Consider the following 27719-nt stretch of genomic DNA (forward strand, 5'->3'; position numbering starts at 1 on the left):
AGAACATCGTTCATTTGGCATACACCTGCGGTGCTGTAATCATCCAGCATCTTAGATATAAGAGGGTTTATAGACGAACGGGCGATATCAGGGTAAAGGTAATTAGTAGAACTGCGTAGCCACTTACTGCCTGGCAAATTGAAGTCGCCGAGGATAACTATCTTATCGTTCAGATCCATTCGTGAAGTTATCCATGAAAGCGAACTTAAGTGTTGATCGATAATAGTCGGATCATTTGTTCGATCTGGTGGGACATAGATCACGCATAAAAAAAGAGTATGATGTAAAAGTTGCAACGCAATCCAAACTTGCTCTAACGCAGTACAACTAGGGGTGACAATCTGGCGCGCTTGGAAGCTTGATCGAATGGATAGTAGAACACCGCCTCCGTGAGCTTTAGTGCTATTACGATTTGAGCGATCAACACGAAAAACTGTGTACGATGGGTCGAAAATTTGCTGTGAGGTTGTATTATCGTTTAGCCAAGTTTCAGTCATGGCGTAGACATCGTAGATTGCGTCGGAACAGGACAGGTAGTAATCTGGAATCCTTGAGTTCATGCCGCCCACATTTTGGTAATATATAGAGAGTGTTTTATTTACACCAACGATTCTCGCTGATCCTGCTGGATGGGGTTTTGATGTGAGAACATTCGGTCGTGCATCACTGCTTGGTGGGGGTGTATTTCCCTGGAGAGCGGATGATGGTAAGGGGAGTTCGATGTGGGAAACCGTCGATAGCGTGGTGTCGCTGGCCTGGGTGATGGCCTTAGTGGAGGAAACGGTCGATCGCGCGAGGGGTAAACAAGAGATTGTATTCGAGCAGTCAAAGTATTGGGTCGCTTGTCTAAAAAAGGAGAGATCGATACTCCAGCAGGCCAAAATTGATCAGACGAAATTAAGCTTTCTAGAGCGACCGGAACGCATAGTTTGAAAGAAACGTATGAGAGTGGTAGTGTGCTGTTGCGATTTTGTGGCACTAATTTATGGCAGCGAATGTGCGAGGGGTCACATTTTGTTTTACTTACAATATATGCGATAAGATTTTCGGTGGTTTCCATCGGTTGAAATCTAGTTAAATAATACCATCTAGGGGGGAACACTTGGGGGGCTACATACAGTTTAGGAAGTGTTACATCACATTGGTATTGGTTGGAATTGCTATTTATCGTACGTGTTATACAACCTGCTAAAGTCGACTGATAACGCGTCAACGGCACGTGTGGTTCCGAATAGGTAATAGCGGTTGCTGCGGGAACGGCTGTCATGGCTGGAGCAGCAATTGGGACACGATTGGTAGTGGCATTTACAGTTGAAGCGGTCATCATAACAGGAACTGCTGCAGCAATAGCAGTGCTGACAGGCACAGTTGATAAATCCGAAGCTCGAATGGAAAAATCCGTGCTTGATGGGGCAGAAGTGATGGCGTTGGCGGAATCATAAGTTGTCGGCCAAGTTGGAACGGCGACGGTAGTGGCAGAGTTGGTAGGGGCAATACTTGATGATGTAGTGTTTACTACGGCAGCGATAGCGGTGGGTGGCAGAGTAGTAACGTAGGTCGGTGGCTTTGCAGATATGGTAGAGGTAGTGGCGTGGATGATGGGATTTTCGTTGGCATGTTCGTTTGATGTTGCAGAATTGGTTGGATGGTCAGCAAGACGGTTGGTTAAGTAAGAATGCGAATTGTCAACTATCATCTGTGTTTGGGCATCAGAGAGTTGTTCGTGGATACTGTTCACGCCGGGTGCGATGCGGGGGTGCGTGGAATTGTCAGGTCCAAGGCCTATAGTGGCAGACACGAACGTACCTTGAGAGTTATGGTAGCGGATATCATCTAGAACGACAGAAGCTGTAGTGATTGGTTGACTAGATTGATTTAATGGAACGTCGACTCGCGGAATTTTATCCGGCTGCGGCAACGAGGGCCTGGAGGTGCTGCTGGTGCGAGGGCGTTTGCTGTCACCAATATTCGAGTCGAAGAGATTGCTTAGGTTGAGTTGTAGGTCGTCTATGCGATCGTGGAATGCTTCTCGGGCATCAGTCGTGTTGTATGAACAGGCACGAGTTCCGGATTGTGGGCAACAGCTGGATCTGGCACAGGTATGCGAGTAAACACGACACAGAAATTGCATAGAATTCATCACAGCGCCGATTAACTTCAGAGCCGAGGTAGTGCGTTGCAGGATCAAGTTGATTGTATCGTTTGGTGTGTCATTCAGATTGGTTGGCACGCGGCATTTATGGCACAGCCAACAGACACCCGGACCATCACGAATAGACTTTGCGAGCGAATTATTGATGTTCGCGCACTTGAGATGAAAGCTGATTGCACACAGTTCACACTTAATTTTGGCACTATTAGAACCGGAAAATCCAAAACAAGCATCAGCATCACATTTATTTGTTTTCGTCGTTTTCGTCATGACGACCGTTGTGTTAGTGCGAATAGAACAAGAAGATGGCTCGTCGAGATCAGACAGGTACACGTCTGATTAAAAGACGGATTGGAGTCCAACGGAGGAAATATATTAACAACTAACACTTTCCACAGGGTAAACTAGGAATTGTTTAATGAATGTGATAAGTTTTTTGCGAGTAATTGAAATTTAACACGCGAAAGATGATCGATTTTTGTCGGAGCACAAACTGTAACTGTACGATTATATAAAGTAAGTAAAAGCCTGGGCTACAGAAGTTGCGCGTGGTGCATATTATACACAAATCATATTCACGAATGTGTTTTGCTTATTTCATCAAATTACGATGATGATCCAAGTGCATTTTATAGTTACTTTGCTGCAGCGGCTTTATCATATCAAATAATTGTTCTAATTCTATTGTTCAGTAATGTTGAAGCTTATATAATTTAACAGAAGTTGCTCGGTTACTATGTATTGATATTCTGTTTAAAAAAATATATAATAATAACATAACAAAACACTAACGTAAACGGTTTTTAGAGTACATTTGTACCCCAGGCACACTTTAAGCGGACACTGTTAAGTTGGCAAGTGAAACAAATAGGTTGCACCTGTTTTAATAAAAGTTTAGTAATCAAATTGAATTATGATAAAAATTGCTTGAAGTTAAAATAAACCGTAACGGAATAACAGGGATTGCAAATAGCTCTGGGGTACAAATGTACCCCGCAAAACCGTTCTAGGGTTAAAAGTATGTTTTAATGCTAATAGAAGAAACCGATTTCGATTACTCCAGCTTGAAAAATCAATGATTCAATATGATCAATAAATATAGCTGAAAAATTCGGTTCAGAAAATGCTATCCCGATTGTTCTAGCGTAACAAAATCTGCCGAAAGAATTTACTGTTGACGAGAAATATAATAATTACAGGAACAATTTTTTCTGGAAGAATCTAAGCTAGAGACCTTTGATGCCTGCGGTAAAGCAGAAATGTTCCATACTTTTATCATCGACTGAAATCTTCTATCTCACCACATTTGAGAAATAATTTTCGGTACACTTTAATAGAAAGATCCCCTGTAATACTACTCAATCCAAAGGTCACATTTTGTATACTGATCATTTGTCCCGAAAACATCATAGTTCCTTTGTTCCAAAATAACAGAATTTACTGCAAACATTTTTGTCTCTCGATTTTATATTATGCGCTGTACACTGATTCTACGTCTAACGTATGCGGAATAAAATTTGGACAAAAGTCAAAAGGATTTTTTATAGAAAAGTTTTTATTAAATGTTCTCTTAATATAGAAACATTTAGCAGCTTATTAACTTCATGTAGAAAAAATATTAGTTCATTCGAGAAGCTTTATGGTAGTTACATTCTGCAAAGCAGTCGAAAACGTTAATGTATGGTATTTTCTTGATTTGAATTTTGCGTCGAAAATTATTGGCAATTGTGGTACATTTGGAGAATTATCAGCTTTTGGGTCAACGGGTATGCCATAATCCTCCTTCGCGTCCAATTTTTGCATAATAGCTAGGCGCCATATTAGGCGTTCGCTGCCATTTTGTTTACATGGTAACGGGTTGAAATCAACACTAGATGTTTAAGATATGTATGCCTAAAGTATGACGTTTATGGTGCCTTGTGCAGGGTTGCATTTTTGTTTTAATGCTAGAAGAGTTGTCCAAATTTCATTCCGCATACTTTATCATCATAATTCAACATTAAATTATGGATTCGGACAGGGGCGGATCCAGAAAAAAAATTCGGGAGGGGTCCGAAATTTCGATTTTGGAATGAATATTGTACAATATGTTATACATCAAGGCCTCATTTAATGAAAATCAGTTTTAGCAGTAAAATTTGGTTTGAAATTATTTTGAGTTTGAAACTAATATAAAATTGAAATTAATTTAAAATTTCTCAACAAGTTGAAAATTTTCGGGGGGGGGGGGTCCGGATCTCCAGGACCCTCCCTCTGGATCCGCCACTGGATTCGGACCACTGTGCAGTGGATACATACCGCCTAAAATCTAAACTGCATAAAAACTACTCAAATTTTCCTTTCAGCTTGAAAATCAGTGAAAAGAAAAACGTAATAGAAAAAAAAGCACATAAAACGTGACTTAAGTGTATAATTAAAGTTGCAATACATCTAGGATTCATGACGTTATAAATGGTTTATGTTGTATCCTTCTAACTATCTATCATATTAGAAATGTTCAGAGAAATTCTCGAAGCTGACCACAAGCATTCCACTGACTTGCTGCAGTGCTCACATTTCCCACTCATGTAACTATCGAGCACTGATTCAAGAGGTGCGAACGATAACCACCTTATCGCTCATACTACGTTTAAGCAATGCAATCGTACCTATAATAAACTACCCGGTGTGAATCGATATAATACATTGTATTTTCGCATCTATCAATCAAGCTCAGGGGATGGATGTCGGGATCGCGAGCACTTCAAGATGCCATTGAATGATAATTTAATAGGGAGCTTATGGTAGGTTATCTACGCAGTCTTCGATACAACCTGGAACCAAGGTGTTTTTGCTGCCATTGTTGCTTAGAGAGCTGCGATCAATAATACTGTTATCTTGTTATCTGTTCGTTATTCAAGTCCATCTTATCATTGCAACCCGCTTCTTATTTATATATTTTCCAGTAGAGCAATGGCGATACACATGCACATTCCGTATAGCTGAAGGGGATGAAGAGGCTTATTAACACAATACATTACATCTCAAGGATTTGTTTTTCATAATTGAATTCCAATCTGAAGCTAAGAGTACTAGTTGCTAAACCGATTTTTAATGATAAGATATATTCGAATCTAACTAAAGGAAGGTGCTTGTCGTTTCTAAGCACGCGTTCATCTATCAATGCGGGCGACCTATAATCATTACGAATCTAAGTACGATAGATCACATAAACAATGATATACAATTTCGTATGATAGATAATGTTGCGACTCCTCCGGTAAGCGTGAAAGATACTGACCGGACGCTACTGAGCGCTTTAGCTAAAACATTGGTTCAACTGAGGAAGAATGTCTTATTTAAAGGTTATCAAAATGCTTTATCACATTTACCAAAAGTAACTTGTGTTAGCCAAAGAGAAAAATAACAGTTCACGGCAAGATTATTACTTGCCTTACAAATACTATTCTTTTCCCGTACTCCGATGAGACTGCTTGATCAATCGTGCGTGTATTCTGAAAGAGTGTAATACTACGTTCGCATTACGAGTTAAAAAGTATTTTAACGCTAGCATGGCGACATTTTTCTAGTTGTTGTTATAAAGTGTTTTAATTCCGTATATTTAACATAGTATAAAACGGTAAATCGAGCAAAATTCATCATTTTATATTTGAAAAATACAGAACCGTAAAGCGTAAAGTTGACTGGAACATTGAGGGAAAAGTTATAGTTGTACACATAACGAACGAATTTTTGTTCGTTTGAGACTCGCATGGACGTGAAAAGAAAAGTCGTAATAATCCTGGTTTCGAAATACTTCCAAAAGTTCTCTATTTTAACGTTCTTTAGGTGTTAACTTTTTGTAACGAATAAGGTGTTAAGCGGGTCATATTAACCCGGATATCGAGCTCAGTTTTAAGACACATTTTCACAAAACTATATGAACTTGTACCCAAACTTTTTGTTACAGTTTCAATTCAAAGTTTCTGGTAAATTTTATCGTTTTTGACCTGATTGGCTAGTAAGAATCGGTGCTGAATGGTGTCATGTTTGGCATACATAGATGTACACAGAGCTGTCATCATAAATCACAGGTTTATTGACAGAATATTAATGTACACAAAAGAAACAAAAATGAAAATGTATAAATCAATTTTGTGTGCGTAATTTTTACATCGACATTTTGAAATTTGCATTCTAATACACCTTTTCTAACTACGTTCACTTTTGATAAAATCGAGTCTTCTGAAATTGGACCAAACCCACAAAGTTCAATGAATGTACTGCAATACTGCAATTTGCAACACTCGATTAGCACGCTTTACAATCATGCACGTTATTCAGTGCAATAAATAATCTCGGCCGTTTATCAGTTCAGATAAACATCGTCGCGTGAAAATATTCCAAAAGTTGAGAACATCAGCCATTCTTACCGCACGTTTAGTATCGGCCATTTTCTTCCACCTGTTGCTTTACTATTAATGTATAGATTCACAACTTTAAAACACTAAACATTAGCACACATGATTTAGCGGGATGCAAAGAAAACTGATCTAACGACAATCACGCGCTGGAGTCACCAATCGACTGACGGGGTTCCCGAAAGGGGATTCGAGAAGTCTCATTCAACTACCAATTAAAATGCTCTCGCTCTGATATCAGTCATCAAGCGGCTTGAAGAGCCATTTGTTGATTCCCATTTGCAAGCTTCACCCCGGACGGATTGGTGTGGGTACTCGGTATCCATGTGGGACCCACAAGAACGCACCCTATCAAAGCCAAAGTACTACTGGTGGTACTGGTATTCCCAATCAAGTGTGATGAAATTGTTCAGCGGTCAATACATTTGAACGCAACACAATCTGGACTAAGTTATCTGTTGTTCACGATAATTCCGATGGTTGAATCGCGAGATGCATAAACGGGTCACACATCAACTTGGCAAATAATTCTATAGTGTTGCGCGGACATCAAATTGAAACATCGCTCAGGCAATGTTTGACATACTACAAAACTGCTCGTTTCAGGCGAATTTCCTCATTTCGTCTTGTGCAAGAATTTCATTCGTTTTCAAGATCACCGACCAGGTGGTACAGAGGCTTAGAACTTAAGCCTAGAGCCGACCATGAAGATTTCTTAGTGTCAATATGATCGTTTCATAAATCCTGCTATTGTCTCGTACACTAAGAATCAACTATAAAATCGGCCGAAATTACAAGGGATATACCAAGGCTTTGTTTTTGATTTAATGATGTGTACTTAAAAAGTCTCAGTGAGTGCAATAAGGTTAGGTTCCTGCTCCGAGCAACTTTTGAGCTACTATTTGGATCCTAGAACAACTGTGTAAATTCTTAGCTCGATCCCTTAAACTATATTTTTGCGCCCACTGTTTAAAGTTTACATGGGATTTTGTATGGGACAATTAACTTCCATAAAATAAATTCTCCAGGAAACTGCAGGTATATTTGATATTTTATTAACATATCTAAGCTTTTTGTACTCAACGGCTTAGCCACGAATCAGGCTGTTTTCAACAGACTAATGGTATCTTCAGATCTCCTAATTTCATTAATCCGAAAGATTTCTAGAAAAACTAGAACTATTAGTACAACCGAGTATTCTAAGCAATCAAATACTTTGCTCATCCAATGACGAGGAAGATGATTGGGAGGACACTGATGACTTATGAGTATGATAGTAACGAAAAAATTAACTTTGAATATTGGAATATATGGAATGGATTATAATAATTCAAATGTTTATTAATTTCGCATAATGGTTTCTTTTCATGCTTCATAATACAAATAATTTATTGAAACGCTAGTCTATTTAACCCCACATTATTCCAAGGATCTCTTTAGACTGCCCCATGATTTATATATGTATCAATAGGACATTTCTTGCTGAACCACAAATAAATAAATTTAGTTGCCACTACCTGCTACTCTACAAACCGTAACCCCTTAAAGTTAGCCCAAAACAACAACAAAAACAGGTTTTGGATCAACAATTTGAAAGCGACCATAATTTGGAGATCTTTCCAAGAAACTTATGAAAATTACTCAGCATTCTTCAGAAGAAGCGTTTTGTTTTAGAGAGAGCATTCAATTTCGCATCCAACGACCTATTTATCATAAAAATCGGTTGCAAAATGGCAGTTATTATTTTTCCCAAATTAGGAACTTTCCCGCATGAACTGTTAAGGGGATTGTGAGGTATTGTCTCGCACTATAAGATGCTATAATTATATCTTCCGTTTTTTTCCAATTTCAAGCTCAAAGTTCACACACGTATATTTGAATATATACGTAATCGAGCCAAAAATTATTTGAAATTTTTATATGAGACTGTCCTCTTAAAAGTTCATGCAAGCAAGTTTCTAATTTGGAAAAAAATTAATAGCTCTGCCATTTTTCCAACCGTATTCTTTTAAATCAAGGACGCTTTTAAAATAAAAATGTTTATGCAATTTTCATATATTCGATGAAAAAATCGCAAAATAATGGTTACTTTCATATTGTTGTCCCAAAACCGCATAATACTTTTAACAAAAGTACAAAACATAGCATATCGTTGAAAAGTTAATTTTTTCTTCTTTCCAAAACACTTAGAAAATTTGTTGAAAAATGACCGCGTAGAAAATGTTTTCGTGCTGAAAATCCTGAAAAATGTTTTTTTTTTGCTATAAATCAATATTTTGAGGGTATATTAAATTGATCAAACCTGGTTTTGTGTTGAATTTGACGATATCTACAACCTTTAACAGATCACCTTAAAAGTACATTAATTTTTTTTAAATTTTGTGGCACCATGTTGTTGTGACAATCAAAACCATATCGTTGAAAAGTTAATTTTTTCTTTTTTCCAAAACACTTAGAAAATTAAAAATTTGTTGAAAAATGACCGCGTAGAAAATGTTTTCGTGCTGAAAATCCTGAAAAATGTTTTTTTGCTATGAATCAATATTTTGATGGTATATTAAATTGATCAAACCTGGTTTTGTGTTGTATTTGACGATATCTACAACCTTTAACAGATCACCTTAAAAGTACATTAATTTTTTTTAAATTTTGTGGCACCATGTAGTTGTGACAAAGCTCAAAGTAAACTCAAATTTTCAAACATTCCAAGCATCATTGATAATATGGAAAAACAATAGGAAAAATATATTAAAGACAATAACTTAGCAAATAGCACTTGGAAAATTACAGTTTATACTTCTTTTAAAGAAAACATTCGAAGCATTACAATGTATCTTGATTTCTCAAAAAACACGGGAAGTTGGAGTTTTGTCCCCAAAAATACCCTATTCTTAAGGGGGTAAGGGTTTCAGAGTGAAAAAAAACACTTTTTATGCGAATATTTTTAGAACTTTGTGTGAAGCGAATTGATCAAAACTTTTGTACATTATAGTGTATCATTTCAATAACATGCTGTAATTTTTTCATGCAAAAATATCAACAAACGACTCAGCGACGATTTTTTTTTTGTGGAACGTCTCTGGAGAAAACTTGATTTGTGTAAACCGGTTCTACTATAATTACCCAAGTAACAATTAAAGTTTTATAGCATGCTACAAGTGCAATCTGAGTTTTATGAGTAACTATAAAACTTCCATAAAACCTCAATAGTTACTTGAGTATCTCCGAAAATATTTGGAGTTAAGCTGTGATACTTCGCGATAATACTCTTAGGTGATATGACTATTAATAACACATAAATATTTTTCGTCATCTTATTCGAATAAGGAATAGGGTGAAAATCTATTTTTTTAAAAATTTGGATGCACCACAATAAGGTTCAAAAAGTGAGTGCTAGTTTAGCAATTTTGCGCTGCTGGTGTAGGTTACTAACTTTGAAAACATGTATTCCACCAAACAAACATTTGATAGTACTTTTAAATTTACACTTGTATTGTATTACATATGACACGGTATTCGTATAGGTCCAACTGATAGTACAGGGTCCGGCACTCGAAGGGCCAATCAAATGGCTAATGAACTAAAAATATCCGACCGCTGTTCCAAAAGGCCCATGACCTCACACCGAAGCAGCAACAAAGAAGAGTTGAGAGAGCGAAAGATTGCTTGGCCGAAAGCGGTCAAATTCCGAATATCGTGTTTTCTGAGGATTTTTTTTTTCAAATTGAGCTATTCGTAAACTCTCAAAATGATTTACTTGACCCACCGTTCACATGAAAATTTTAGACATCGGGTAGCCACCAGGGGCAGAATTGTTTTCATCGAGTCTGGCGTCAAAGTAAATGCGTAATATGTATCGGGAAAATGTTTGGCTGTTTTGAAGCCGTGGACAGACAAACATTTCGGTCACAGACCATGGACATTTCAACAAGACAACAAGAGTGAACCAAGAATGGCTAAAACCCGAATTTTATCCAATGAATTATTCTCTCTGGGACATTTTGAAGAGCAAGATCCGAAGTAAAAAATACACAAGCCTTCAGACGCAGAAGGAATTCCATAGTCAAGATAAAAGTCATATCAAGCAAAAGTGATTTGTTTCTAAAGTTTTGATGATTTTCTTCACACATTCTGCACTTTAAAGTAAATAGAAAATTCCAAGCCGAATTTATGGTCATTTCAATTAGTTACAGGGCCGGGCCCTGTATAGTGAAATTAAAATGGAAACCCTTCTTAAAGTTGTAAGTAATTTATAATAGAAGAAATACGAGTTTTGTATATAGTAGAAAAATATTTTGATTTTAAATTCTTGAATCGGAACTAATTGATTTGAGAAGTAGTTGACAAAAACCAATATGAAAAGCATTATTGATCGATGCTTGTTTTTATCCTTAATATTTGAAAAGCTTGAAACAAATCTGAGCGCCTCGCGTTTAATTGTTTTTGACCATTATAATGTGCTTTCTACACAGATAAAAAAAATCATGTAGAATTATACTAACTATACAGCACATAATGGGAAAGCGACCAATAGTGTAAAATTTGTCGTATTTTTTTGGACACTGACGAAGACTATTATACGTCGTAGTCGAAATACTAGTATCTGTTGTTTGATGGTGATTTGCAACTACATTTCATTATTATTATAGTGGAAATAAACAGAAGACATCTGTTTTAAGGTGGTTAATTACGACACTCCACTAACTCGCACAAACAGTTTTGATTTTTTCTATTATTTGTAATATTCAATCTTAAACTTTAAAAATATGCTAAATGGCGCCTGTCATAAGATAACAGTAACAAAATACAGGGTACACCATCTGGATGTATTCTATTTCAACATTGAACAGCTCCATCAAGTTCCAGCCAATTTTGAGAGATACACACAATTCTGAAACGTCATTTAGTGCCATTTTAGCTATGAGTCGACTTACACCAAAGAAACGCGCTGAAATCGTAGCGCTTTACATTGAGAACGATCGTTAAATAGTGAAAACCAGAGTTAAAAATAAGCGAAGCTCTTTTTTGACGGCTGAAAACGAACCTGACGCGACTCGCGGTGAATAGAACAAAATATTCATTCAAATATCCATCCTTATTCATTCAGTTGAATATCGTACAATATATTCATTTCACTAATTATCTAGGAATTTTTTTTCAAATTCCGGTAAAGGATATGAAACAACAATCATCATCGCTTGCATTGTGCCAGGGCCTACTTTGATGCGTTTGTTTCGTTGCTGCACGGTCGCTTCGTGTAATAATCAGAGACGAATGAAAATCTGCAGGGATGAATGGGCGGTTTGTTCGTTTGACGTTTTCAGCTACGTCACTGAATATTGAAAATGAAAACGGCTGAATATGATCAATTTTCATTCAATGAATTTGAATATTTTTAACTCTGGTGAAAACTGTGCGTGCTTATCGTAAAAAATATGGCAGGCATTCGGCGCCTACAAACAAGACGATCCATAATTTGGTGAAGAATTTCTTTGAGTACGGGCCAGGAACAACTCCCCAGATTCCTATTCGACACATTTGCACACTTATTTGCCACACCGCAGCCACTCCAATCAAGTTTTTGCAGAGAAAATTCCCAGGACGCGGTGTGTCAAAAAACTGTGATTTGGAATGGCCTCCTCGTTTTTCGGATTTAACGGTACCAGACTTTTTTCTGTGGGGTTACTTGAAAAATAAAGTTTATTCTAGCAAACCTAAGAACCTTGACAAACTCAAAGCTAATATACGCGCTGAAATTGATGCGATTAAGCCCGAAATGCTGTCCAATGTCACACAAAATGCCCGCAAAAGCTGCTTTTTGTGTATCAAATGGGGGTGGTCATTTAATCGACGTTGTATTCTAAACCTGGTTTATATTAAATGGCATAAACTATCATAAAAAAACTTCTTTACTGGTGAAAATCGGCTGGAAAATGACGGGGTTGTTCAATGTTGAAAAAGGATACATCTAGCTGGCGCACCCTGTATCATTTTACCTCTAAGAACACTTGTAGTGAATCAATCTTATATCACCATGTGCGTTGGTATAAAGTATTCAAACAATATTTTGAGATGAATTTGAGGAAAAAAGCAAAAAAAGTTTTGAAAAAAATATCATCTCATAATTTTCTAATTCTAAATAAAGTGTTTTGAAATTTTGAAAAAACTGTTTTATTCGAAATTAAGTGAACATAACATAGTGCGAGAACATAAATGAGAGTTATGGTATGATTATATGAAAATTGCTGCATGTATGCTTAGATGATGGAGCTAGTAGCGATGAAGAAATTCGTCTCATCGTTAATTTTAGTAATATTGTGAGAGCTTTTACGAATTATTACAAGGTTTAATCACTGTGATACAAAATTAAACTCTAAGGAATTCATTTTGCTACATAAGTGATTGGTTTTGTGAAATGGAGCAACTGTATACCCTTTTTGCTTTAGTCAACAGAAAATGGGATACATGGAGAGGCTGAGATAAATTCCAGCTCGTCTACCCTATTTTGTGAAATATTGCAATAAAAGTGTTATTGCCAATTTTACAATGATGCAGAAATTTGTACCAGTCGGATAATTGTTATTTTCATCACAATAAAAAAATAATGTAGGAATATGTCAGTTTTCTCAAAAAGATCCATAATTCGCCCGATAGGAATTTTGTATCAATATTAGAAATAGGACATTTCATCCAGAGATGAGTTGATGTTGAGTTGATGTCATGAAGATCAAATTTATTTAGTTTCTTGCTTTAATAATCAACAACAACAATTCTACTCAATCTAATAGCTTCTACTTCGATGAGTGCAGAAACATTCATCACAACACAAGTTTATTCTAATTTTGCAGCGCATGTAAAATTTTAGTACTATCACTCAATAATACGCTTCAAATAAACCAGGACTCGTTAAAAAAGCTTTGGTATGCACCTACGTCCTTCACCCCCACCAGAGATTCTCGTCGCGAACTTGTCTATGTGTTACTACCAGCAAGCACCCCATACTATCAAATTATACGGTGTTTATTCAGATATATAATATAGCTTACCCTTACAACTTTCCGCACTTTTTTGCTCGACATCTTTCCTGTATGGGACAACTTGTCTCTTAAACGCTAGCTTGTCACGACAACACTTGTAACAATTAAACTACTGTCGCGTTAATCTTAATATCACACAAGACTAAAACACTCCCTTCAATGTTTCATTAGGGCACTCATTGCTTTGCAGTGTAACAAGTTGTTTTTTTTTTCTTTTCACAGTTTCGGCCTGCTTCCGGCACTAACCTCAGAACCGTAGTCTGGTTGACGCTAGAATGAACAGTTTGGCACAATGTAGCATGGCATTCTATCGTAACTCTATTGCCCAGATCTCGTTGTCCATCGGTTCGTGGTGTTCCTATCACTCAGTACCTACATAGAGTCAGTGCAATTTCTGCATGCAATTCTTATACATAGTCAGTGTACCAAGCAAACAAACTGAAGGGAACATATCTATCGCATTCTGTTTAATCATCCCCGGGCGTTTTGATGATTAGACCTATCGGCTTCTAAATGAACTCTGTCGAATCAGAATGTATGTAGAGCATCATATTACTATGCATAGTTAGTTATTCATCACAACCATGTGTCTAGCCTGACTGACGGCGCACTGTACTCTATTGATAATAAATACAATCAATACGCTACATTTACTACGGCAGAAATTGTGCTAATGCGATTCGATGGGCAAACTCAGTCGTTTTATAATCACTGTCAATGATTAAACACGTGACGTAGAACTGAGGCCGCAAGTATACAAGTAAAAATGTAAATAGTATTTGCTTGGAATAGCAATCTTTTACTGCTGCGAGAGTCGTCAAAAAGAATTTGGTAATCACTATCGGAAAAAAGATTAATCGCGAAGTACATTAAATATTTTCGTTTTCATAATACTGTTGAACAAATTGACCCCGACTTTGCCTCCGAGCCATCAATTTCGTTGTACTTGATGACGAAGGGAACAAAGTCGGATTCCTTATCGGGTAGCCAAACCCAGTCGCTTAAATCTGCATGAACTTTTTCTTCAGAGTAACGAGTAAGACCAAATAATAATCATGATAATATTTTTCGCTAGTTACATCTATATGCATCAATCGCCTAACAATAAATAAGGGACAGATGACAACAGAGTTTGAACATATCTCCTTCCATAACGTGTCATTTGGAATGATGAATAATCATCACGTGGCAGTAATGAAGGCGACTGGTTTCACTACGCATATGCACTTCGAGATGCATTTAGTGTTCACAATACACCCACTATACGGTTATTCTTATTGCGATATGGCGAAGGAGTATCTTCCGGCATTTTAAATCACGAATAATGCAATTCAAGAAAAACGATTGCGACAAGGCAGAAATAGCATGAAACTGAATAGTTATTCTGATAAGATCTGAAATTCTGTGCGTAGAAATTCAGCACCAAAGAACTGTCTAAATAAGATGCCCCGAGACTCATAAAATTTAGAAAATCTTGCGAACCATTATTTGTTGTCGAAAAAGTTGATATAAATTATTTCGTATCAATGCTTATGACGAATTTCGCGCCAACTCGAACAAATGTTGGCAGCACCCTCTCAGATTCTAATGAAACTTTCTGTACATGTAGACTGTGTCACAAAAAGCCACTTTGCATATTTTGTTTTTCCAAAAATGATCTGGACTGTCTTTTGAAAAGGGCCAAACTTTTTTAACCAATTTTTTTTTTCAAATGGATAGAGTCTAAAAATGACAAATCGTACCAAAAAATGTTGTAGGAGTGATTTTCACAAAAGTAGTCATATTTTTGAATAAAAATATTGAAAAAATTGTTCATTGACTTCTACACTGAAAAAAATCGATTTTAAAAATTTAAAGTCGATTTACAAAAAAACTATTTTTGATTTGGATGAAATTTTGTTGCAAAATAGATAATTATGTTCCCTACCTACCGTCAAAAATTCAAGTTGGACACTTTTAAGGAAAAAAAGTTATTTGAAAAAAACTTTTCCTTGTCCAAACTGATTTTTTTTCTTTAGTGTATTTTTATCAAAAACTAAACCAATGAAGGTCAAAATCATCTCAGAATGCAATAAAACTCAGTTTGTGAGAAGATATTGTCAAATTTAGCAACTAAGCACAATTTTTTATTAAGGGGTTAACTACTTGTTTATTTTTCATGAAATCGAAATTTTTTTATTACTTTATCTGAAAGTACAACTCCTTGAGAATGTTTTCCCAATTTTTTATAAAAATCCGAGGAATAGATCGAAAGATACAGCGCTTCCAAGCGCGCTTCGTCTACCAAGAGCAGTGGTAATTTGAAATTTTAAACTCGATTATCTCGAATATATCGTTTAACTAAAAATGGTTAACGATTGCCGAAAACCACTCAATAAATTTTCCTAATTTTTTTCAATAGATCGTAATTAATTTTTCTCGCACTTTACCGATTTCTTTTTTAATACAATTTTTAGAGCTTCAAACAGCGATTTTTTACTAAAAACGTTCTCGAATGCAGGAAAAAAATATTATTTATTCAATTAATCGTTAAGGTATTCCTCTAATATACTAATGGAATTTTTTTGAGTTTTGGGATTTTAGATGATCTATTGGTCTCCAATCGTGATCACCGCAAATTTCTTAAATAAAAAGGGGTTTCGGGGAAAAAGCCATAACTACGCTAATTATCAATTTATTTTTATAAACTTAAGCTTGTATATTTTACTGAAAAATGTGCTACCAAAATATTATAAGTTTGATGTAATGAATGCTTTATTCCTTTACGTAAATTCAAACTTTCTTGACATTTTTATCACTAACCTTTGAAAAAAACTTTTCCTTGTCCAAACTGATTTTTTTCAGTGTATTTTTATCGAAAACTAAACCAATGAAAGTCATAATCATCTCAGAAACCATTTTCCCGGCTGCTAGTTGTCGGATACATGCAAAAAGTATCAGTAACGAATTTGGTATATATTCATAACAAAAATGAATGAAGACTGGAAGAGTGGAAGGTTGGAAGATCGGAAGACTGGAAGATTGGAAGATTGGAAGACTAAAAGACTGGAAGACTGGAAGACTGGAAGTCTGAAAGACTGTAAAACTGGAAGATTGGAACACAAGAAGACTGGAAGACAAGAAGACTGGAAGACAAGAAGACTGAAAGATTGGAATACTGCAGTTCATTTGTTCCTCTTAAAACTGATAAACTTTATGAAAAAATAGACAAACTTTTCTAAAATTTATTTTATGTCTGATGGAGCAGCAGCATAATAAAAAAATAAGAAAAACTTTGCAAGCTTGTGTAGATTCCAGTCAAAGTATTAGTTAAGCGCAGAATGGCATTTTGTTGCAGCATTCCATGTAAAAGGACCCTGTGATGCTATTGGTGGAACTCTCAAGCGAATAACAAAAAGAACCAGTCTTTATCGCGACTATGGAAATACCATAACAAGTCCCTGATAGTTATATAACTGGGCAGTTGAACAAACTGATAAAAATATCACAAAATTAATTTTCTGCTACATATTCACTGAACAGTAAAACAAAATGTCAGAAAAACTCTAAGATCTGTTTAATAACGCCAAAATCATATCTGGAACTCAAAAATTCCACAGTTTTGTGCCTATTCCTGGGGGCAAAGTAGAGGTGTTCTAATTCAGAAGGAGAACCAACAATATTTTCCTTGTATAGAAATAATACAAAATAACATGCATGAAGATAGTTTTAAGGCAAATGTAACATATAAAAATAAATAAATAATTATGTAAAATTCAATACATAATGTTGTGGTGGTTATTTCTTTCTATGATTCTTCCTATGCACTAAGCAAAAAATAAAAAAGTAATAATGGAACATTTGTTTAATGACATAAACTCTTTTCAATGGGATTCTTGATTGAGGGGTTACATACCTTTTAGTGATAAAAATGTCATGAAAGTTTGAATTTACGTAAAGGAATAAAGCAATGATTTCATTACACCAAACTTATAATATTTTGGTAGTACATTTTTCAGTAAAATATACAAGCATAAGTTTGTAAAAATAGATTGATAATTAGCGTAGTTATGGCTTTTTCCCCGAAACCCTTTTTTATTTAAGAGATTTGCGGTGATCACGATTGGAGACCAATAGATCATCTAAAATCCCAAAACTCCGAAAATTCCATTAGTATATTAGTATTCCTCGTACCTTAACGATTAGTTGAATAAATAATAATTTTTTCCTGCATTCGAGAATGTTTTTAGTATAAAAAATCGCTGTTTTAACCCATTCATGCCCATGTTGTTTGTGGACAACAACGTTTTTAAATAGCTATAACTTTTGATTGAGGCAAGATTTGCTCACAAAAACACAAAAGACTAATGAATGTGACTATTGCCTATTGAGTAATAACAGTTACAAGGATCAGCTCTAGAACTGAAGTTATTGCAATTAGACTAATTGGACTCCGATGGAGCGGTGCTGCCAGGGACAATTTACGTTTACAACGGAAAATGATTTTTTCATAATATCTTCGTTATGACGCAATATTATTGAAAACTGATAAAACTTATCAATTTAGACTATCGTTGGCTACGTTTTCCATGTAATTGGACTAATTTAAATATTCTTGGAGAATTGTATTGAGCATTTGAAGTTAAAAATTGAACAGCTTCTAGCACTGCAAGGGAAGCACCTATCTTTATGAAAATAGACTTTTCGTGTTTCTTGATCTCACTGTTTTCAAGAAAAAATAGTTTTGAAACCCTACAAGGACTAGAAAAAAGTTGGGCATGAAAGGGTTAAGCTCTAAAAATTGTATTAAAAAAATCTTATCAATGAAACAACAAATAATGAATAAAAAAGAAATCGGTAAAGTGCGAGAAAAATTAATTACGATCTATTGAAAAAAATTAGGAAAATTTATCGAGTAGTTTTTCGGCAATCGTCAATTCGAGATAATCGAGTTTAAAATTTCAAATTACCGCTGCTCTTGGTAGATGAAGTGCGCTTGGAAGCGCTGTAACTTTCGATGTATTCCTCGGATTTTTATAAAAATTTGGGAAAACATTCTCAAGGAGTTGTACTTTCAGATAAAGTAATAAAAAAAATCGATTTCATGAAAAATAAACAAGTAGTGAACCCTTTAATAAAAATATGCTTAGTTGCTAAATTAGACAATATCTTCTCACAAACTGAGTTTTATTGCATTCTGAGATGATCATGACTTTCATTGGTTTAGTTTTCGATAAAAATACACTGAAGAAAAAAAAATAGTTTGGACAAGGAAAAGTTTTTTTCAAATAACTTTTTTTCCTTAAAAATGCCCTACTTGAATTTTTGACAGTAGGTAGGGAACATAATTATCTATTTTGAAACAAAATTTCATCCAAATCAAAAATAGTTTTTTTGTAAATCGACTTTAAATTTTTAAATAATGAAGAATTTTTTCAATATTTTTATTCGAAAATTTGACTAATTTTGTGAAAACCACTCCTACAACATTTTTGTAGGATGTCATTTTTGAACTATAGCCATTTGAAAAAAATGGTAAAAAAGTTTGGCCCTTTTCAAAAGACAGTCTAGATCATTTTTGGAAAAAACAAAATATGCAAAGTGGCTTTTTGTGACAAAGTCTTTATGTACAGAAAGTTTCATTAGAATCTGAGAGGGTGCTGCCAACTCTGAATACGATTTGACGCGAAATTCTTCTTATGTGTATATGTGACAAAACTTGACGTTATGTCGTTTGCATTTTTAACAAGACTCCGCGAAAGCAGTGAAAGTGATATTGTCGTGATCTTCGTTGTGTGCTATACGAAACCGGAATGGAGTATTCAGCGTTTCCGAGAGGTAACATTGAACTTGCAGTAACATTGATAGAAAGACCTGTTTTGTTAGAAAACTATCAGTTTTTCATACAGAAAATGTGTAATGTAGGGTTACTGTGCCCTAATTCATCTTAGCTCCTGTATTCATCCCATCCATTTGAATACATTAGTTAGAGCAGTGTCTGCTCGGCAGTGCTCTCTCTATTCAACGCATTAGGTCAAGTTGTAGGATGAATAAGGATGCGCTGTACTCGACTTTTCACTTCGCTCAAACGCGAGTGTTTTACATTTTCCAAACCAGATTTTTCTGTTACTTCTTCTTAAGAACGAAGCAGGCATGCTGATACCTATTTAAGCGCAATCCAATCGCTGTAAGGCGAGTTACAATCGAAATAGTGTGACATCCTGACTAATGAGATGAATAAGGGCTCGTCTACCCTAAATAATTTGGCAACAATGATCGGACGAAGAATTGGGGGAATCCATTAACCGAGACCGTAACTGACTTGTAGATGCATATGTATGCACCACCTAATGAGTGACAGTAACAGAATTTCTCCGATATACCAAGGTTTTTTTAAATAACATGTTACTACCATCCAAAATTAAGTTCCATTTATAATGGTATATTTTTACTACAATTTTATTTGCTTCCCGTCTGACGAAGCGTACGGCGAAGGCTTTCCTAGTTTCTGCTTCATTGATTTGAAGGTCGTGTGGTAGTTGCTGGAATATAGAAGATACTTTCAACATTATGTTTTTTTTTGCAAATCCTTCCGTGCAAGACCTAGGTAATAGATACCGTCGATTTAAATTTCATTTTCAGCTTACCATCACCGTCAATTGAGGATCACCACAAATAACATTAACGAAAGCATTTCGGCAATTAAAAAAAAGATAAAGCACTTTTCATGTACACGCGAGAACATTCAATATTCATTTTTTTTTTTGCATTTTTATCAGTGACAACTTTTGACCACAAATTATAATAAATAGCACAACTAGTCGGTATATAAAATCAATTTCGAACCATCCCACTTTTCAGCAACAATAAATTTTAAATTTTCGAAAAAACGGCTTGCCTCGTAAATTTTGTTACAATTTTATCAATACAGCTCATTAAAGTGTATTACTCAAGTTCATCAATCACTCTTCTCCTCAACACACCCATAGCAAGTCATTCCCTGTCGTTTACGAGGCGACGAATCAGCGAATGTTGTCTGGGATAAGATTTATTTTTCCAATAATATTGAAAATAAGCAACACATCGACTAGCAGGTATTATTAACAGTGATCATCTGGTTAACCCTGACCTTTTTATTCAACCATGGATCAACACATCTGCTGATGCAAATTAAAGTGTGCCAGCACTTGATGCACTTTTTGCACAGAACACACCTATTTGACAGCCGCGACAGTCGGTCTAACCGGAACTGTAAACAGGTAATATTTTTAAAAAATAATGAACTCAAATATGTGAGGCATTTTTTCAAAAATTTATCCAAATCTTGGTGAAATTGTAGGGAAGCCCGGGATTAATTGACGGTAGGTGTAAGTTGACGGATGCCGTTCTTCGCTATTTGTATTAGACGTACGGCGCTGCCTCTCGATGTGTACCTCAACTAATGTGAAATACATTCTCAAATGCATTTATGTTGCAATACATTTTGTTTTTGTAAAATATCCTCTATAAATATGTATTGCCTCAAAAAAACGCAAACCCTTGGCAATACTATCCCATTGCGGTTGTCTTGCTTTTTGTTTCAACAGAATTCGCTTACTAGCAAAAACGTTCCAATAACCTTTCCTGGTCCTGATTCATATGGTACCAGATAAATTGACTCAATTAGCACGTTCTGTATGATATTCGGAGATTCCATTAAAGTCTAATGTTTCCACTGCTGGGAAGGCAAGGGAGAAGAAAAATGGTAGGGAACTCAAAACAGTAAACAAGATGGATTCACCACTCCCGAATGCACGTGAAATTTTTTACAAAACCTTTAATTAGGTATCCACTTTCATGATATAATTTTTATAGTATGCAATTTTGTGGGTGGTTTCTCTTCAACCAATTCACAAAATTTTATGGAATATTATCCATGGATTCATTTGTGCTTCGTGAACTGGTTATTGGTTTATGGTATAGTAATCACGCATTTGGAAATTCCTAATAATTTTCCCTTGCACGATATTCTTCATAGTTCAAGTAATTTCGGTATTATGTGTAATCATTTCGAAAGACTTTCCTATTCCATATTTCTGGAGACTTGAATATAAAAATACTCTAACATACTTACATCTTACACTATAGACGTCCTCGGAGCATATATCAAAACTGTAAAAACAAACAACTTTGTGAAACATATTTTACTATAGGAAGTTACTGTATAAAGTTAGAACTGATCTAGATATGTTTCAACATATCTTGATCATAATAAAAATGGTGAGATTATAGCTCAATTCAACTTAACCCTTAAAGCATCGGGACGACTTTGTTGCTATGTTGGTTATATTTTTTGATACAGTGAATCAATTTTCAGTTGAAAAACGGTTATATTTAGGGGAATAGTTGCACTATCAGATAAATATGGAGAAATAGGGATACAAGCGGCCCATCCAGAGAAATTGCCGGAAATGTACTGTACACCTCTTATTTTCTAAAGAAATCCATATCTGATGTTGATGTTTATGATTGTAATTACCGCATACCTCGCCGGATGATAGGTTACCGGAAACTCAGATCTCCGGTTCAGGAGGACTAGTTCAGATTTGGAGCCATCATGCGACACATCAAATCACATTTTCCAGAAAAGATATTTTTGCAACTTTGGACACACATGACTATTTCAACATTAGTTGCAGAACTCCGGTGTCCGGTTCCGTTTAGATTTAAAGGCCATTCCTATCATGCGACAGATCTTCTTTCTCGACAAGATCAGAACGGGACGAATGTTGAAATGGCCATATCTATCAAAAATAACATCTTTGCTCTTCCATCAGTCTTATTTCGTCGAGGAAGTGTGATTTGATGTGCCGCATGATGGAAATTACCTCTAAATCGGAATTGGTCCTTTGAAACCGGACACCGGAGCTCCGGAACTGATGTTGAAATGACCATGTGTGTCCAAAACGGCCTCTTTGCTCGTCCGTCAGCCTTATTCCACCAAGAAAGTATGATTTGAAGTGTCGCATGATAGGAATGGCCTCTAATTCTGAACTGGTCCTCCGGAACCGGACACCGGTGTCCCGGAACTGATCTTGAAATGGCCATGTGTGTCCAAAATAGTCTCTTTGGTCTTCCGTCAGTCTTATCTTGTCGAGAAAGTGTGATTTGAAGTGTCGCGTGATAGAAATGGCCTCTAAATCGGAACTGGTCTTTCGGAATTGGACACCGGAGATCCGGAACTAATGTTGAAATGGCCATGTGTCTCTAAAATGACGCTCTTCCGTCAGTCTTGTTTCGTCGAGGAGATGTAATTTGATGTGTCGCATGATGGAAATGACCTCCGAATCTGAATTAGTACGCCGGAACCAGACTCCGGAGTTTCCGGTAACCTAACATCCAGCAATGTAGCGGGAACGTCAGTTAAAACAATTGAAGCATTCCTGTATAATTTCAAAGGAAAAAAAAATGAAGTTTTGACTCGTTTTCATTTATAAACATATAAATAATCTTTAGAAAATACGAATACATTTCCGGCAATCTCTCCGGATTGGCCAGTTGTATTCCTATTTCTCTATGTTTATTTGATAGTGCAACTATTCCCCTAAATATAACCGTTTTAAGATTGAAAATTGCTTCACTGTGTCAAAAGATTTAACTAAAAATATGCTACAAAGTCTTCCCAGTGTTTTAAGAGTTAAGATGATTTACTAATGATTTCAAACTTCCAGAATGTACATAGATTGCACTAGACTTCCTTCTTCAAAAGTATCATTTTGTCCCAATGTGCGCCATCTACATATACCGTCGCTGTTGTGCTACCCGAGTAAATTCTCATGGGTTCAAAAACCCACACAAAATATCATGAATATGGTCCGCGTCAAATTTTACATCCAACAAAACACCATGAAACGCTCTCAAAACCCCATAAATACACCAAAGTATGGTTTGTATATGGGATCTTTCGGACCATGGTGATGGTGTTTCCATGCGTTGAACCCATTCCAAACACTATCAAAACACCATACAGTGGGTGTTAATTTGAACCGTGAGCTTGGGGGAATTATGGGCTTTTCGTTTGCTCGGGTATCTTATGACGCACGCCATTTTGGGATGAACCAAGCTTGGTTTCCCACATTATTAATCTGAAAAATCTCTCCTCTTTATTTACCTCTGACATCATAATCAGAACAAAAAGGCAATATTTTAGTTTTATTCGACGAAATTTCCCCGTTTCAGATGTGTGTTGCCCATGAAATTTTTAATCAAATTCATATGGTAAGTCGAAAGATTATTATTAAATAGAACTCTGCCCTTTGAACTATATTGAAGTATCCAATTCCGAATTGTTTACAATGTCAAATTCATCTCAAGTTCGTTATCTAACTGCTTTTCGAACGTATAAGTATAAGTCCACCACATTTTTTGAGCTTGTGCATAACTTTCACAATAGAATTCTTTGTTTCCAAGTTTTCCTGTTGTGATGATGCTTTATCACGTAATTTCGAAAACTCGAAAAAATCAATATTGTTAGGTTGTCTAAGAACCCGAGAAGTTTCTGTGCGTTTACAATTCCAATGATGACTCTTAAGGGGTTACATACCTTTTTGCGAGAAAAATTTCAAGAAAGTTTTAATTTACGTTAAGGCATAAACCAATGATTTTTTTACATCAAACTTATAGTATTTTGGTAGTAAATTTTTCAGTGAAAAAAACAAGCGAAAGCTTATGAAAATATAATGATAATTGGCGGAGTTATTGCGTTTTCCCCGAAACCCTTTTTTATTTAAGAGGTTAGCGGTGATCACGTTCACGTTTGAAAACCAATAGATTAACTAAAAATTCCAAAGCTCATGAAATTCCGTTGGTATTGGCCTAATCATCGAACCTTGACGATTAGTTGAACAAAAAATATTTTTTTCCTGATCAGGAACGTTTTTCCTAAAAAATCGCTGTTAAGCTCTAAAAATTTTATTAAAAAATTCTCATCTAGACAAATTTGTGCATAAAAAATGAATCGTCATAGGACCGAGAAAAATTAATTACGATCAATTGAAAAAAAAAAATGAATTTGAATTTTTGGAAAAACGACATTTTGAGATAATCGAGTTTAAAATTTCAAGTTACCATTGCTCTTGGTAGATGAAGCGCGCTTGGAAGCGCTGTAACTTTCAATCAATTTTTTGGATCTCTATAAAGTTTGGGTAAATATTGTCAAGGAGTTGCACTTTCAGATAAAGTAATAAAAATAAATTCGATTTTTTGAAAAATAAAAAGTTATGCAACCCCTTTAGACAGATGTCTTCCGTTTAATTCCGTAATAATTCTATTTCTTTGAACAAAACGACAGAAACATCTTTATATGCGCTAAAATTTAGCTAGGTTCATTAGGGTTGATTATGAAAAGCGCATATATCATTTTCATGACTGTCACGTAGTCCTTTAATATCTCACATAGATTTAGCTGTACTCAGTTTTCGTGTGCGTGCGCTAGGGGTGAATGTCTTTTAAAAGCGATTTTTATTTGTAATTATAAGTTTATAATTTTTTTAATAGTGTTTAGATTAAGATATCATTATTGGGGCCGATTGCGGCTTGTTAATGATTTTCGTTCATTTATAAATAAAGAAAGAAAGAAAGAAAGAGTGATATGTGTATTCCAAATAACAAGTTTTGTGTTGGCATCAACAATTAATTAAATAAAGCGCAGTATCGTGTTTTTGCATCTGCTGGATCCAAATCTTTAATCCGATATCTTGCTTTGAGTAAAACTATCAACTGTTTAATTGGTGTGGGTATTGTTCAATATGGTCCAATATATACAATCTGATGCGAGATCGCGAAAAACCGTTTGAGGAGAAAGTGTGCGCAATAGGTAGAGCTTTCAGAAAAACGTAGGTTTCCGCACATCGGTTGACAGATTTCCATGTCATAGCTCATATCCTCTTTTAGGTGATTTGGGTCTACTTATTTTTGCATATTTACTGTAAAGTTTTACAAATCAAAGAGAACTTTTCATTTTTGAATTCGAAATTAAATAAATATCAAATAGAGCTGACGTATGACAAAACAGGATAAGAAAAGGGTTGGGGTAAATCGGACCTTTGATGTAATTTTGCTCAGAACCGTTTATACACAATACGGTAAAAGATCGTAACAAGTCACATTGGAAAAAAGTGTGAGCAATTGACCAGGTTTTCAGGAAAAACTAATTATTTGCAAATCGATTGACACGTTTCAGATCCTTAGCTCATGAACCCTTACTAGGTCCGAATTGGCCCAGTTTACCCTATATAATTTTTCTATATTATATTTTTTCTTTTCCATTTTATTGTTCCTATATTTTATCTCCATTCCTAATTTGCCTAATTTGAATATACAGTTTTTGGTCTTTTTTTTTAATTTATTTTATTTCCAATCTGTGATCTATCAGACAGAATTTGACACATATCGAAATTCTAGAAGAAACCAGATATGACATGAAGTCTCGAATCAATTTATGTGAAATACCCTCGATAATTATGAAAAATGGTTGAAATTTTTTTCCAATGGATACTGAGCTTACACGTTTTGGTGGACAAATAATCAACGGTGGGGGAGGCTTCTATTGAACCCCTCTCACTGACATTTTCTCTCTACGTCCCTGCCTGTATTCATAGCTTGTTTACCTCTTATATTTAAAGTCGACGCACAATATTTGATACTTTGCCTCTTTGCACCGACGGTTAGAAACCATTATCTTGAAAAAGTACCCGTGTGGCGACCACGATATCGCAAAATTCAATTCACCGATCAATCTGAAATTTTGAACAGTTATTCCTGATTATAACAGCAAGATTGTTAACAAAACATTTCTACATGAATATGACTATTTTCATTTTTCCCGACCGGTAAATTCGTTCTTGACAACATGTGCAAAAAAAGATAAATTAAGCGTAAAATAATGCCGCACAAAGTTTTCAACAAATCAGAAACGCAATTAACATGTCCTGCTTTGAGCATGAATGAAACAGTTCGTTCCTATGCCTGGTGAAATTTTTCGATCAACGCAATTAGGCACCCTGCGTTTTCCAATGCCCGCCACGCGCCGGCCGTCACTTCAATCAACGCTAAAATGTAGACTGCAACCTTAGGTCGTCACAGTGTTATTTCAATACAAATGTAATCCGAACTGAGAAGAGTGGTGGTATTTGCATTTTTCCACCTTGTCAGCGAATACCTACTGATTAATTGTCTGTGTACCGAACTGCACCAATTGCAGGTACTACCACCATCCTATTGGGTGACCTTATAATACTTTTCATTGCAATTTTATTCGCCTCTCAGCCGCATGATAAGACAGGTAAGCACATATGCATTAATGGCGATTTGTAAAACAACATCGTACCACCTCACGGGAATCTGATGTGAGGACTGACTAACTATTGAAGTCCAACACTTGGTCACAGCTTCATTCAAAATTTGCTTATACGTTTTGTCTGCTTCGACAAAGATCTCGCTAGGGTTGGACTACGAAATTAAACAGCTGTTTCAATTGCCGGTGTGTGTTTGTTACTGTGATATGACGACAGTGAGGAAACACATGGAAACACGGAGTGATGTCTAACTATAGCTAGCCATTGCTAAACCCGCGCTCCGTAATGTGTATGTATATGGCTTCTGCTTCGTATTTCAATGTTTTGTTTGTTGGACGGCTTGGGTACACTACATGCAAAACGACTAACTGGGTGTAGAATGATAGTATAATACAAACAACAACACTTTATCGACAGCCGAGATAATTAGAGCAAACTAAAATTAATATGTTTGTGCTGCTTCCTCATTTCAGCCAAATGGAGACGCCATAAGGATGCGAAGAATCTCACATGAAACTGATTTCAACAAATTTTTCCTAACATTTTTTCTGCCCACTGAGTCACTCGTACTTGAATCGGTTTACTCCCCCACGTATTTAATCACTTTTCACAGCACAAAGAAGTATCGTCGTTGTACACTTTTATTCTTATTCCGGAGCGTATTTCCTTTTTAATTCCCTTCTTGGCCTACTGAAAGAACGAGGTGTTCAAATATACGGTCCTGAATTTCCTCCACTAACAAACAATCCGACAATTGCCAATCGATGTGCTGTTCGTATCCAACGTTTGTGATTAACCGACAATCGACAGTGCACTG

The 27719-nt window shown here is 35.7% G+C and overlaps 1 protein-coding gene across 7 annotated transcripts in view; it reads right to left on the reverse strand.

The window, feature by feature from the left end:
• Nucleotides 1-27719, reverse strand: part of LOC131683451 (monocarboxylate transporter 3-like) — an 82082-nt gene that overhangs the window by 27335 nt on the left and 27028 nt on the right. For 2 of the 7 annotated variants that reach the window (XM_058965453.1, XM_058965452.1), the window contains exon 2: nucleotides 13599-13859. The exons of 2 other annotated variants lie outside the window; for them this stretch is intronic. In XM_058965453.1, the coding sequence (XP_058821436.1) occupies nucleotides 13599-13631 (33 nt within the window). In that variant the 5' untranslated portion in view covers nucleotides 13632-13859. Of the gene's footprint in view, nucleotides 1-6564; nucleotides 6724-13598; nucleotides 13873-27472; nucleotides 27699-27719 lie in introns of those variants that run through there. 3 more of the 7 variants (XM_058965454.1, XM_058965455.1, XM_058965456.1) reach the window with 3 other exon arrangements.

The sequence above is a fragment of the Topomyia yanbarensis genome, chromosome 2, assembly GCF_030247195.1.
Source record: "Topomyia yanbarensis strain Yona2022 chromosome 2, ASM3024719v1, whole genome shotgun sequence".
NCBI classification, from domain to species: Eukaryota; Metazoa; Arthropoda; class Insecta; order Diptera; family Culicidae; genus Topomyia; species Topomyia yanbarensis.